At 36.6% G+C, this 15,880-nt stretch overlaps 1 protein-coding gene across 2 annotated transcripts in view; it reads right to left on the bottom strand.

Annotated features, from left to right (window-relative positions):
- Window positions 1-4,708: 4,708 nt before the first annotated feature.
- The window catches only part of RBMS3 (RNA binding motif single stranded interacting protein 3), an 882,638-nt gene continuing 871,466 nt past the window's right edge, over window positions 4,709-15,880 (bottom strand). For both annotated transcript variants that reach the window (XM_082258270.1, XM_082258271.1), the window contains exons 11-14: window positions 10,884-10,994; window positions 7,454-7,531; window positions 6,002-6,129; window positions 4,709-4,913 (exon numbers count right to left, since the gene is read on the bottom strand). In XM_082258270.1, coding sequence (XP_082114396.1) covers window positions 4,907-4,913; window positions 6,002-6,129; window positions 7,454-7,531; window positions 10,884-10,994 — 324 coding nt within the window. In that variant the 3' untranslated portion in view covers window positions 4,709-4,906. The remainder of the gene's footprint in view (window positions 4,914-6,001; window positions 6,130-7,453; window positions 7,532-10,883; window positions 10,995-15,880) is intronic.

Below are 15,880 nucleotides of genomic sequence, written 5' to 3'. Positions count from 1 at the left end.
TATATATAAATACGATTTTACAGGCAAGCGCCTATCCAGTGAAGCTAACTGGATATATACAGTACATATACAGTATGTACAAATATATATATATATATATATATATATATATATATATATATATATATATATATATATACATATTATTATATCATGTAAATGTTGCAGCAGGGGTATCTAGAGCAGTCATCTGAAGGAGATTAAGCAAAATTGTTTGACATTTTTATGCAATATGCATGGATTTTATTATAAAGCTGAACTCCAGGTATGGATTTTGTTGCATAGTTCAGCAGAGATTGTGAAATCATTGCCCTGTCCCTTCACCTTTCCAGTCAGAGAACACCTTTAATTCACGGACATAAATATAAGGTTTTTTTTTCTGAATGGCGCCAATGCAGAGCAAGCAATCCCCTGTGGTTGGCATTTGACATAGAAGAGAGGGATGATCGCTGTAGTATCAAAGATCTTTACAGTGTTTCTCCACTTCTATAGTGGTCCCAAGAGTAAAGCATATGCAAACTTAGCTGTGCAATAAAATCCATATGTAGAGTTCAGCGTTATGCTACGGTTCCACAATCAGAAGTTTTCTTCGAGAAAAGATAAAATAAGCATAATTTGGAAAATTAGTAGCCATTACTGGCGATTTGTTTTAGCCAAACATCAAGCTTCTTAATTGTTTATTAAATTCTTCAAAAGACATCTGTGAGCATGTAATTAAAGAACTCAGTCCCAGATATAAGTCCACTGGTTTATTTCTGGGCAGCCTAACAAAGACAGATTCTGGAGTAGACCTAAAAATAAATATTATGTACTTAATTGTTCAAATCACTGAATTTCACTGAACTTTTATGGTATATTCACATTATATATTTCTTTTCTAAATGACAGACTAAAGGTGTAAGTGTATTTTTTCAGGATGTGTTTAAAGCTGAACTCCGGGACCCCCAAAAAAATACCTCTAGGGAATGAAATATTCTAACCTGCAAATTAAAAAAAAAAAAAAATGTTTTCTTACAACCTTTAAAGCTGAAATCTGGGAAGACATAAAGGTATGTATTCATTTAAGTGTAAAAATTAGTAAAGTTTTTACACTGAGTTTAATGTGTTTTACATTTAAAGGGGCAGCAGTAGGTGTATATTTTTGGTTGGATTGGCGCCTTCAACAGGTTACATTACATCTATGTATTAACCACTTTACAACCGCCCACTGCGGTTATACTGGGGCAGGCAGCCGCTCCTGCACAAACCGCTGTAGGTATATGTCGGTCGTGGGCAGACAGCTAGGGGGCGTGTGTGCACCACAGATGGCACGCTCCCACCCCTGCTCATCAGCGGGGAAGCCGATGCATGTGGCAGGTGGCTCCGGTTGCCGTCTGACACCCGCGATCATTCCCCACTGAGAAAGAAGAACTGTCAGCTGTTGTAAAGAAATACACCCCTAGGTACATATTTAACCCCTTGATCACCCACCGTGTTAACCCCTTCCCTGCCAGTGTCATTATTACAGTCATTATTACAGTAACAGTGCATATTTTTAGCACTGATTACTGTAGTAATGTCACTGGTCCCCCCAAAAGTGTCAAAACTGTCAGTCAGGGGTACGATCTGCCCTCCGCAATGTCACAGTCCCGCAAAAAATCGCAGATCGCAGCCACTACTAGTAAAAAAAAAAAAAAAAAAACAATAAAAATGACATAAATGTTTCCTGTAGTTAATAGATGCGATAACTTTTGCACAAACCAATAAAAATACGCTTATTGCGATTTTTTTAACCAAAAATATGTAGCAGAAAACAAATTGGCCAAAATGTTAAAGAAATTTGATTTTTAATTTTTTTTTTTGGAATGTTATATAGCAGAATGTGCAAAATATTGTTTTTTTTTTTTTTCAGAATTATCGCCCTTTTTTGGTCATAGCGCAAAAAATAAAAATTGCACAGGTGATCAAATGCCACCAAAAGAAATCTCTATATGTGGGAAAAAAAGACATCAATTTAATTTAGGTACAGTGTAGCATGACCACGCGAATTGTCCGTTAAAATAACGCAGTGCCGAATCGCAAAATATGGCCTGGTCATTAAGGGGGCAAATCCTTCCGGTCCAGAAGTGGTTAATTTAAATAGATGTAATTTTTATTGCAAAAAATGTCAGTGCTTGGATCTGTCTTTAGACTCTTGTAATCCCATGCAATGCAGCACTGAGGAATGAAGAATCAGGACTACAAGATAATCAGGTTCTTTTACATGCTCCTGTCGTGCTGACAAGGAAGAGGCTACACATGTAGAGAGTGATGACCTCATCATTAGGCTGCTCCTTTACTGCCCAGGCACAAGCTGATGGTAGAGAGGTGACCAAGTTACATAGATTAATCGCAATAGAAAAATGTTGGTTCATTAACTTAGCTGTAGTGCAGACCGATAGAGCTGTGTAAATCTCCGCACTGGCTGGACAAAATCACATGTCAATTCTCATACAGTGAATGTATGTCATTTGTATATTTAGCTGTTTGTCTGGAGTTCAGCTTTAATCTTCATTTGAATTCTGGCACATGATCGTGTATGTTCAAAAATTGCAACTGCAGCAGAGGGCAGTGAAGGTGTTCACAACCTTAAGACATAGTACCTGCTACTGAATTATAAGTCCACAGCTTTGGGGACTAGCAGGAAGGAATACAATTGGTGACAACCTTGGTGAGGTTCATCCATAGATGAACAGAAAGTCAATGAAGCATGGAAGCAGTTTGTTGAATAAATTCGGAGGGTGAATCTCACTGGACACACATCGACATTTCTTGTAGCCGTGTCTTTCAAAGGGGCATGTAGACTGTCAGAATGCATAAAGAGAACCAGGTGGATACAGCAATCAGCTGGTTTATCACTGGAGGAAAGTGAGTCATTATACATTGCAAGTGTATCAACAATTCTTTCAAGATAAGACACATTTACACAAAAAACACTGGATTCCAATATCGGTAGAGATTCTTTTTTAGGGACATAACATTTTTTGAGTCCGGAGTTTAGCTTAATTTCTCACATGATTAAAAAAAACAAAAAAAAAACAAAAACAAACTCTGGAATCAAAATAGTTCTAATAATACAGCATTACATATATTTTACAAGACTCAGTGACTGATATTGGAAATGGATAAATGCCCAATCTGATCTGCACACTTTCATGACCTATTCTATGCATTTTGAATCTAATATTCAGGTGTTACCTCATTTGAATGATAACGTTTGCCATTCTAATTGAGATACAAAATGCATATTTCACTGGCAATTCAATTTACCAAATAAATTACTGTTTGGTTGATACCAGTCAAATGATTGTCAATGAGTTATGTTAAAAACAACAAACAGCATCTAAAACATAAATATTAACTGTTGTTGCATGTACATTTAACAAAATTAGATACTCAAAAGAAGTCTAGTTAGAAAAAAAGGAAGACTGGAAGCCATATAAAATATCAGACTATACTATAAAAAAAAACAATAAACTGGGGGATGCCATACATAATTAATAGTTGGTATTTGTTTTTTTTTGTTTTTTTAGGCTATAATAATCAGCACATTTTTCATGTACCAACTCACCATAGCTTACAAACAATACTGTATGTACGACATAAAGTACCAGTGGAAGATAGTTTAAACCAAGAAGAAAGTAAAAATTGGTCCGGCCATATAGGTCAAAAAAACAAAAAAAAAAAAGAGACCAAAAGAAAAAAACACTGTCTTCAGAACTGCGTTAGGGCGTCACTTCATCTTTGGTATAAAATTGGCCATCCATAGGCTGCATTTGATCACAACTAGGAAATACTACAGAAATTGTCAACAATTTCTTCTATCTATTGCTTTTTTTTTTTTTTTTTTGCTTTTTTAAACATGAATTCCTACATAATGTTAACATGTTAACACTATTAATCTACTTTCTGCAATATGACAAGCAAAGCTGACTAAAAATCTCTTTAAGCTCATAAAAAAGATTGCAAATAGAAAGCACTAATGCCTTTGCTAGTAGCGATCACGCTTTGTAAATAAAAATAATGAAATAAAAAAAAAAACACCATTCAAATAATAAAAAAAAAATCTGCATTTTCTCAATGCAGTTGTTTTTCATAGTTCATTGACACCTTTGTAAAAACCTACAGCCATCTATATTTTGTATTCACACTTAAGAGAAAGTTCATAAAAGTCCACACATATTGTTTTAATTCTTGCACACATCATAGTCTTTTTTATCAGCAAAATTTTTCTTCAAATGAAGATTTGAATTGAATGTCAAATTTTACATCTAATATTTTACCCTTAGGAACCCATAAGAAATGCCAACAAGAGTCCTTTATTAAGATGGTCAATGTCATGCCTTTTGTTTTATCCAGATGCTGTTCTTTTGCTCTGGGTTTGTTTGATGTCCTTAAAATTAAGGCAATAAGAATTCAAGATAATCTTTCCTATTGACAAAAAAACATGAAATAAATGAAAGAAATGGATAGCTTAATGAACAAGGAAGACATTTATGGTTTCGTCAGAAATGCTTTCCCTTGATACCAATTTTGCTGTCCTTAAAGTACGACTCCTTTTTGCAATGATCGTCAAGCTCCAGGTGAAAAGACAACCCAGTATGTTTTCATTATGTGTGTTCATTAAGAAAGAGTAACAAAAATAAAATTGTCAACATAGCGGAACTTTTTTTTTTCTAGTTTTGTGTAATTTTGTTTTATTTTTATTTATTTTTTTTGTTTTTGTTTTTTTTTTTTTGCACGGCACATAAAAAACACTTTGAGCAAGGTAGAAAAATTAAAGGGAAAAAAAGCTTTTGTCTGATGCCTGTGCAAACTGGAAGTCAACTTCTAGATGAAGTGTATCCATTCAAGGCAAGGTTTTCTGAACAACATTTCTCAGTCCTGTTTATTGTCTGGAAAATATATTGCAAAAAGAAACAGAGCACATTAAAAAACATTTAACATTTTAAAAGTAAATATTGAAAATCATACAACACAGCTACTAAATATATGGCTTATCTCTAAACTAATTCAAAATATTCTATTTTTTTTATTTTATTTAAAAAGGCATACATCAAAATCCAAATTTCAGTAATGTAAATAATAAAAGTAATTATAAATAAAATTAATTTTACTGCCATATGTATGATGGGTGTCTTGGCTACCCCTTTGCTGCTAGTAATCTTCAGCCTTTCAAACTTTAATCAAGTGTAATAGTACCTGGGAGAAACCCCACCATCAAATACTGAGGTTCAATTTATAAACTGATTGGCTACCATGCATGGCTGCACCAGACTCTCCAATTTTAGTAAATCAGCCCCACTGCATTATGACCAGGAGCTAGAATTAAAGAATATACTTATTCACTATGATTCTCAGCTCTATCTTATGACCATAATACATTTTTCCCACAGCATTCTAATTTTGATGAATGGATAACATTTAATCTCTATAGGAAATAAGAAGAGAACACTAAATTTTTCCTTATTTGCACATAATCAATGTGCCAGAAGTTTCAATGGACGAATAGCCATGCAGTTATTTTTTTTTATTATTTATAAATGCACCCCAATGACTAATATCAAGAGAACTACAACACCATAATGGATATGTCTTACAAATATTTACATTATGTTTCAAATACAAAAACTAAAGTATTATGATGTATATATTGTTCTATATCCTCTTGACAGTAGCTTTTCCATTAACTGTAATTGCAACCATATTTGTTCTATGAGCATTTTTTTTTATGTGCTTTAGTTTTATTTTAACAAATAAAACTTAATTTATTCATTAATATAACACATTAAGATCATAGTTCCTTTTAAGTGAACCTAATGTAGAAATACTGTTAGATGCAGCTTGTGACACCTACAAATAGCTGTAGAAGATGTGTGAGGGTTCAATTTAAAGACTAGCATTTCTGCTAACCTAGAAAAACCTTTTGTCAGGTCAGGTTCACTTTAATTATACCTAGCTTTAAAACCTACCAAATACTTACTTAGTCTGTTGGTAGGAGTATGCAGATGCATGTTCATTGCTTGTCTCTACAGGTATTTGTTGCTGCTGCCCACTGGCTTCATGTGATGAAGAAGATACTGTTTGAGGAGAGGTATCAGCAACAACACCCTGTAAAAATTAGAACAAAAATGTGTTCCGGCATATCAATAGCAAAATAAAATGAAAGTGAGAGATACCCATGGTCCCCTGCATTCTTCTTGTATACACTGTAATAAATATATACAAGCCAAAAGCATATCAGCTTGTTAATTCAGGTATGGGCTGGCCTATATGCTGACATCAATCATTAAGGCTTTAGTATCAAGCGGATACAAGAGGTGAGGGCCAAAAATGGGGGCTACTCTATTTCAAAACATCAGCCTGAACTTCTTTGCAACCACTGCCCAACATAAAGTTGGGTATTACATACAACTTACCTGCCTCTGGGGAAGCTAAATAAATTGATACTTCTTTCCCTGGTAAACTGCTAAATCCCACAGTGTCAGGTCGCAGGATCAAAAGACCTTTGCTTTAATAGAAAATAAGGAGTTAAACATACACTATATTATCAAACGTGTTGGGACACCTGCCTTTACACGCATGTTCACTTTAATGGCATCCCAGTCTTAGTCTGTAGGGTTCATTGTTGAGTTGGCCCACCCTTTGCAACTATAACAGCTTCAACTCTTCTTTGAAGGCTGCCTACAAGGTTTAGGAGTGTGTCTATGAAGGTGTCCCAATACTTTTGGTAATATAGTGTAGATGCTGATTGGATAATTTTCCCTGTAGGCTGTAGGCATTTGATCATTTGACTAGTTACAATTGGATCCTTGTACAATCAAAAGTAATATTAATAATAATAGCAATTCTATTCTCCCTGAGGTCTGATAGTGCTTATCAGATTAGCGCTGGGGCATTTGAAGCCAATGTTTTGTTAGGTGTTGCTGAAAGCCTGGGTGGATAGATGTATCTTGAGTCTGCTTTAGAAACATCCAAAAAAAGGTAAGGTTTATGTTTACTTATTATGACATTGGATGAGAGATCTTTGTTTGGCTATAGAGCTGCTTTGGGAGTTGATTTACTAAAACTGAAATATTCAAAATCTAGTGCAGCTCTGCATAGAAACCAACCAGCTTCCAGTTTATTTTTCCGTCAAAGTTTAATTGAACAAGTTGAGCAAGCTGAAGTTAGAAGCTGATTAGCTACCATGCACAGCTGAACCAGATTTTACACTTTCCAGTACTAGTAAATGAAGGTTGAAGCAAAGTATGTAGGCACAGTTCTCACTGCATACATACAGAGATTAGATCACATGGTTCATTGTTCCAAACTCCTGCAGCACCTTACATAGAACATATAATGGGCTATTAACATACATTTTTAGATCAGTGGCAAATAGGATTATTTTATTTTTTGAAAATAGAAAAATGTTGACATGAATTGGCCAACTTACTTCAACTTGAACGGCTGTTGGAGGCACAGGAGTATACTGGGGAATGTAGGTCCCTTGCATAGGTGCAGCAGTCATGTACTAGAAAGCAAATTATATAATAATAAAATAGAATACAAAAAAGGACTTTCTTTGATCTTTGTGGAAAAACATTTTTTTTTTATCCAAAAGAGCTTTTATTAGTATTGGAATGGGTATAAAATAACAACAACTATGCACCAAAGATGCACTTATGTTGTACTTATTGAATCAAAGGAATAGATCAGACAAGGTCTCTGAAATTTAGCATGCACAGAAGAAATGTATTAAATAAAACATTTGTGAGTGTTTTTCAAAATCAAGTAGGAACTGCATCTAATGTAGAAGTTTTTCGTGCAACCACTGTGGTCATAGAACAATTTATTTTGGGGAACTTTTTTATTAGTCTCCCCTTTCCATTGCTCTTTGTGGATCAACACCTCAGCAATCAATTCCTTGGCAGTAAACAATATCTCCTGCTAAATGTGAACAGGTAAAAATTTTACTGAAAAACTCAGGAGGACCCAGATGACATAGCTAAGGGTCTAGTGGTAACAGAGAACCCATGATGTATTGTAATAATGTTATTATTTGCTTCCAGTAAGCCTATATTTATGGGCAGGACCTGAGAAAGTGGAAAAAAGAGCTAGTGACCCTTCGCCACTTAAGACCTAATGGATTATAAGATTTTTATCTTGAAAACTGAATTGTAATCAAATAGTATAAATGATTAGTGAGCGTATCAGTAAGTTTCAGGGAGACTAAACATTGGCTAGTTAGAACCCCTTCTCAGGTCTCATTATCATCAAGACCCAAATCAGCCTCCCGCAAAATCTTGCTTTTATAAGCCGGGCTTGTTGGAGGAAACCTAAGCATAGCGGCAGCAAAACAATTTTCTGCAAGGAAACATGGACCCAAATTGTCTGGTGGCTGTATGTCTAGGCTGGAGGTATCAGTAAAAATAAAGATCAGCAAAATAAAATCTTTTTTTAGCTCCAAAAAGAATTTGAGGTAACTACCAGTTAAAATCAGAGCTAAATAGTTATATCATGTCAACACCATGCAAAGCCATGGCAAAGATTGATTCTGCCAAAGTAAACTGTGGCTAATAACCCCCTCAAGATCTAGGTAGCACATAGCTATGCCCCATAGCTTTAGGCACCAGGGTGGATTTATTAACACTGGAGAGTGCAAAAATCTGGTGCAGCTCTGTATAGAAACCAATCAGTTTCCAGGGTTTTTTTTTGTCAAAGCTTAATTGAACAAACTTAAATTAGAAGAGGATTGGCTACCATGCACAGCTGCAGTAGATTTTACATTCTCTAGTTTTAGGTTGGATAATGGTAGTTCTTCTGTAACCTTTTCCTGCAATTATTAATAGCAAATATGTCTGGAGGAGAAGAAGTATTGTCGAGAGCAATAGAGGCATAAACTGGGGGTTTCAGCAGTGCATCAGTGGAAAACTTGAGAAGTCTGTAAAGCCAACTGGCATGAAGTAAAATGTGGCAATGCCAGGCCTTCAAATTTCCTAGGATTTTTCAGTAGATTTGTTCAGTTTGGGCTTGCTAGACCCCAATATAAAATGTTTAAGTAGGGAATTTAACACTTAAATATTTAACCACTTAAGCCCCAGCCCTATTTCAGACACTTTTTGTTTACAAGTTAAAACCAGTATTTTTTCCTAGAAAACTTCTTAGAACCCCCAAACATTATATATATTTTTTAGCAAAGACTCTGGAGAATAAAATTGCGGTCATTGCAATTTTTTTTGTCACGCGGTATTTGCGCAGCGGTCTATAAAACGCCATTTTTTTGGAAACATTTTGAAGAATCACATTTCACGGCATTTAAAAAATACTAAATAGTAAAGTTAGCCCATTTTTTATATATATATTGTGAAAGATGATGTCACGACGAGTAAATAGATACCCAACATGTTACGGTTTAAAATTGCACAAAAGCAATGTAAACATCCCTTGTGAGTGTGACACCAATATGCAGTGACAGGTACTCTTTATGGAGGGATCGAGGGTCTAAAAGACCCTCGACCCCTCCACTACACTTCCATGTATGCAAAACGCTGAAAACTGCATTTTTGCATACAGCCTTTTTTTAAATTTGCCGCCTTTTGCAGCACAGTAACCCGGAAGTGACGTCATGGACGCCGCCTCCGGGTTACGTAATCGGAGACCCGATCGATGCCGTTTCCGGCTTTGATCGGGACTCCATACAGTCGGCGGACGTGCCGGCTGGGTGCTCGGGGCTCCGGGTGGGACGGGAGCCCCATGTAAAGTCACGGAAGGCGGCGGGAGGGGGGACATCCCCTCCCGCTCACCCAGGTAACGATCGAGCGGCTCCTGAGCTGCATCGGTCATTACTGACGGAAAGCCGACCGTTGGCTGTAAACCACGGAACCGGGATGGTGTCTCTAGCTACAGGCATCATCCCGGTATACTACTGCAAAGCAAAGTTTTCCGACGTAGATCTACGTTACTTTGCGGTAAGTGGTTAAAGGGCAAATAGATAGCTTAGACCATGTGCCAATGTGTTAGTAGTAAGTAGGGGGTTCATCATTTAAATGAATATTATCTTGAAGTCCCCAGGAAAGGTAACTTTGCCTTTTTATCAGTAACAATTTCACCAATAGCAATAGTAAACCTGAAAAATAGCTTAAAGATGTTCCTTGTTAAATGTAATATGCTTGCTGGTTCAAGCTTTTGGCATTAGTCTCCCTGTATGAGAAGTATACAAGTCATTTAATTATTTGATTTTATTATGTATTCAAAGTTGTTAAAATACCTACATGTAAATGAAAATCCATTTTGTAAGATGAAAGGTCCCTTAGCTTAATACATAGGGTGAAACAGTTTTCACTTTAAATATTTAATATTCTGCAAGGAAGCTTAAACAACTTGATGATTTCATGCACATTGTGGAGTGTCTGAAGTGAACACAGCTGAACCTTAATGTCTAAACTAAGGGAGCTTTAACTTCACAAATTAAATTTTCTCTTAGCAAATTCACTGAAACTATACTGTTTTCATTCATCCAATAATGTGTGGGCCCAAACCCTGATTTCTCATTTAATTTTTTGTGTAATTTTAGGGTGTTCAAACATCCTTAGTTGTCGGCATTATGAAAAAACAAACATCTTTTAGATTTTAATTATTCATTATTCTAAAAAATCATTTGCCAAGGCAAACCAAAAATCGAGTACAACAGGTTGGAAAATCTATATGAGTGATACCTATTTTTTCATTTAACCATTGGTGTTTCAAGATTAGTTTTGTCCTTAACATGTTATGGTTATTTTAGATGGTGCTAATATAATTGAGTCTCCTTATCTTAGTTGTCTAAAGCCGCTGAGATCATTATTGCTTTTCATCAACAATGTAGTTAGTCATGTAAGTCATACCGTTCCGGTTGTCCCCAATGAAAGGTGATTCATTTGCTGGGTTAGAGGGCCCATCATACTGGCTGGCTGCATTGACATGGTGTGGTCCATCGTTGGTGTTATTACAGCACCCTACAAAGAATAATGAAATATATTAAATGATACAGACAATCATTAGGTATGTGGCTTACATAGTGTTTTCTAATACTTCAGTTTAAACAATGTTTTCACAATGTCTTCAGAAACATGGCGATGACAGTGAAGCCACAACATTTCATTGTTTTTTTTTTTTCAGCCAACATTTTTTATTATTATTTTCAGTATATAATACAGATGTAAAACATACATCGATGAATATACTATACCTTGAGCAATTGCTCACTCCAAAAACACAGTTAATTTGAGAAATATAGATGAGTATAATGTTTGGTCTGATCTGAATGCCTGAACATCAAGTATAAGACTGGTAATATTACCACTATTATACATCACAGCTTCACACTGTCAATAATTGTTAAGGACCTTGTCAGGTGCAGGCACTGTTGAATCTTTAGCAACCAGTGATTTCACTCATCCTATTGACTTACATTTTCAGGGATTCCAGGATAAGAAAGAGAGCCAGGACAGTTAAAAAAATAAAAAAAACACATGCCTGATGAAGGGGTCCTGCGAGTTACATTTCACTCTTCCACTGTGATGTGATCATCTTAAATAAAACCTTTGGACATTATTTGAAGATCCCCAGTGCTAGCAATAAGTAGGTTGTTCCACAATGTTACCAGTTTCCAGCTGGCTGTTGCTGCAGCACCCAACTACTTCCTAGCCTACCACAGGAATGTGTGTGTGATAGTAATATTGTTTGCAATTAAAAAAATAAAACATGTGGGGTTACCCCAATCCAAAACAGGTTCTTTAGGTCTTGTATGAATGATCACCACCACTCCAGTCACAGTGTCTCTGATCACCATCACACCAGTCACAGTGTCACTGTTCACTGCCACACTGCCACAGGAGTTTTTTCTGGGCATTTTTCAGGAGTTTTTTTGGGCGTTTCTCAGTTGTTTTTTCAGGCATTTTTCAGGTGTTTTTCAGCCATTTTTTGCAGGTGTTTGGAGGCAGACATTGACATCTAACAAAAATGCTTTTAATGTGCCAAGAAAGAAGCTTGTGTACTTTTTTGAGCTTCAGGCCCTTTTGCTTCAGGCGACAAAATGCTCATATGTGAACAGGGGCCATTGAAATTAATGGAAATTTGCTTGCTGGGCGTTTTGAGACTTCAAAAATTAGCATTTTACGAGCTGAAAAACGATCAGATGTGAACAGGGCCTAAGGCTTGCCATACAATATACAATTTTCTTATTCAAATTTCTTTAGATTTACCTTCAACTATGTAGTACAAGGGAATTCCTGATTGCATGCACATGAAAGTGTTTAGGTTTGAACTCATATTATATGTTTTTGGTAAATATAAAGGAAAATTGGATAAGAAGATTGTATAATGTATGGCCAGCCTAAGTCACCATAAGGACTTTGCATGCGCCATACTCTCTGAAGAGCCATACATTTTTGGATCACTCCTCTGGGAGCATTTGATAGTTGGTGAGATATATTGCCTCCTTAACACCTGGTTTAACCCCTTTGACCATGCACAAGTACCCTCATTCCCTTAAATGGGCCTTGATCAGTGGGATTACAGGGGATATGATTCTTGCCACAGCTGCAAAACCAAAGCATTGTAGCTTCAGCATGTGTACACCTCCAGCCGCTGCCTCTGGAGCTAAAAGGGTTAGCAGTTGAATTGCAGTAAAACCATGACTTAACTGCAAGGTTTTACTGCCCCCCAACTTAATGTGTGAACAAGCCCCAATTGTGCCAGTCACAGTGTCCCCAGTCCAGTGTGGCTAGAATCAGTGTTCTTGATTGCCAAAACACCAGGCCAGTACAGCCAGCAATAGTTTTCTTGATCACCGCCACACCAGTCCTAGTGTCACCAGACCAGTGTAATCCAGCAACAGTTTTTCTGATCGCCACTACATAAGTCCCAGTCTAAACAGTGAAGCATACTCACACATATGGCATTGCACACTAGGAAATAGTAGCATATTGTTCTGAAATATTATTATTGTGTAGAAGTATCTTAAAAATTTACAATTTTGTGTAAAAAAAAAAAAAATCAATTTTATTTACACATTTTTTATATCTTGTGGCAAAAAAAATTATGTTTTTAAAAGACTCACCGTGCCATAAAAAATACTTTTCAGTGTTTGCTTTCCAAAATGTTGTCATTTTATGGGTATTGTCTTGGTGCTCCAGGGACTCCAACAATGTCATAGGTAGTCAGGGTCCTTGGATTTTGGGTCCCTCTATGTGGCTAGACTGTGACCAATAGTCTCACACATGTGGTATCGTCATACTTGAGAGGAGTAGAAGGGTGTGTTTTGGGGTGAAATTCAAAGTATGTCTATGTTGTGTGTTAGAAATATCTTAAAAATTGACAACTTAGTGTTAAAAAATTCTTTTTTTCCCTGCATTTTTCAAAAACTTGTGGCTAAAAATTACATTTTCCTTTATATAGCTAAAAATAAAAAGGAACCCCTGGTGATTAAATACCACCAAAAGAGAGCTATATTTGTCTAAAAAAATATATAAAAATGAATACGGATACAGTGTTGCATAACTGAGTAATTGTCATTCAAAATATGACAGCGTTAAAATCTGAAGGGGGTGAAGCAGTCCGGTCTTAAAAAGGTGAACAAGTGTTTTTTTTTTTTTTTTCATCTGGGGTTTGAAAATGGAGAGTTGCTTGATAGACTAAAGCTAATTTAAACTTTTTCTGGAATAGGGTTCATTGGGCCTTGTTAACCTCCCTGGCGGTATGATTATGTCAGGAATTATGTACCAAAAGCGGTACAATTTTTTTCATGGAAATTTGGCGTTATGTATTATAGGCCTACAATTCTTAGTAATTACTGACTTAAACCTGACCAAAACAAGAGTCTAGTAGACATCCCAGATGTGATAAATTTGAAACACAAATGCATGAATTATAATCTAATCAATAATATAATTTTATTATATAATATATAATATATATAATAAAATTATATTATTGATTAGATTATAATTCATGCGTTATATATATTATATATATATATGTGTGTATATATATATATATATACACAAATATACATATATACATACACACATATATATATATATATACATATACATTTATATATATATATATACATACATATATATATATATATAATATAAATGTGTGATGTGTTTTGTGCAACGTTTGAATTTCCCTCCCAGTTCCGCTCCCATGCAGCATTGCTGCTGCAGGGAACGGAACTAGGAAGTCATCATACCGACGGACGAGCGGCGGGACTCTCGGCTGTCGGTCACAGCAATGAGAGATCATCGCCAGGAGAAGGTAAGAGACACTGCTGCGCGCTCTGCACATCTACCCCGAGCGTGACTCGGGCATACCGATCCTAGTCTAAAAAATCCTCCCCGAGTCACGCTCGGGGATACCGCCAGGGAGGTTAAATGCTTTTAATTTGCAGGTTATTTTGGCAGAATAATTAGCAAAGATAAGCAGTGTATGCTTGTCCAGGAAAAATCATTTTGCATAGTGGAAGACCTTTAGGATCGCTATTCTGCCTGTATAGTTGAGATACTTACAATGATCGATCTTTGGGCCTTACAATCAGGATCTTTTGATCCCACTGAATGTACCCTGTCCACCTTCCATGGCAAAGTGAGGCCAATATGCCAGGAATTTTATGATATCAAATACTCACTAGGTTTGTGGGATAATAGGTCTTTGGTAGGCCTATTATGCAGAGATTATTTTAGCAGAACTGATTCTAAAAGTTTTTCTATTCTTTCAGCCAGAATATGTACTGTATATCATGGGCTACAGACTGGTACTCTGTTTGCAGCCAGCCACACAGGCTGCATTGAAAGAGGTGCGGTGGGCGAGCAGAGAGATTACATCATTGCCTCTCACCAACCACTCTGCATCTACATCTTAAGTTCCATCCTATGAGATGTGAGAAGGCAGATCCAATAGTGGTAATTACAGTGTAATACTAACTGTGCATGTGCCGGTTTCCCCACTCCTGACTGCTGGATTCTGTAGAGTTGGGGAGAGGCTGCAAGTTGTAAGTCTTTCACTACAAACAGAAAAACACACAAATTTAGGTTCTTAAAAAATGCAAGGCTGCATCTGGTGTTGTGGTGGCAAGCTAGTGAATAGCTGCATCTGGTGAAGGGTTAGTGACAAGCTGGTGGCTGTGGTGACAGGCTAGTAACAGGATGCATCTGGTGGCTGTGGTGGCAGGCTACAGTGGGAAGCTGCATCTGGTGACTGTGGGAGCAGGCTACATTGGGAAGCTGCATCTGGTGACAGGCTAGTGACAAGCTGCATCTGGTGACAGGCTAATAACAAGCTGCATCTGGTGGCTGTGATGGCATGCTAGTGACACCCTGCATCTGGTGTCAGGCTTAAGTGGCAAGTGGCTCCCACTGATATACTGTATATTACAATGTAATATTAGAAATAATGCACTTCAATCATCCTGACACTATATGGTGTCAGGATAATTAAAGCGCTAAAACCTGCCCCCCCCTTCCCAGTCCTTGAAAACATTTTGTTCCAAGAAATTGGTTCCTGGTGCCAAAAACGTTGGGAACCACTGCATTTGCTTGGCAGTGGGAATTTCAATGCCTTTCCACAGCAGGGCTATGTGGTTTTCCATTTCTGTAATTTCTTGCACCCATGCTTTTATATCATAGTGAAGTGTCTGGATGCCCTTGAATACAGCTTTATTCATAACCTCCTGTATGGTTGACTTAAGTAATTTTGCATGCAAGCTGTCCACTTGTATTCAAAAGATTCCTACTTCTGAAGATTTGGGTCGTGGTGGCAGTCCTTCTTTTCTCTACTCTTTTTTTCCCTTTCTTCCCTTTTTTTTTCTTTCTTTTTCTTTGTCTGTTTTTCCCAGTTT

The sequence above is a fragment of the Pelophylax lessonae genome (assembly GCF_965119305.1).
Source record: "Pelophylax lessonae genome assembly, chromosome: 5".
Taxonomy (NCBI): Eukaryota; Metazoa; Chordata; class Amphibia; order Anura; family Ranidae; genus Pelophylax; species Pelophylax lessonae.
Note: the sequence above shows the minus strand (reverse complement) of the source record. Positions and strands in the feature narration are given on the sequence as shown.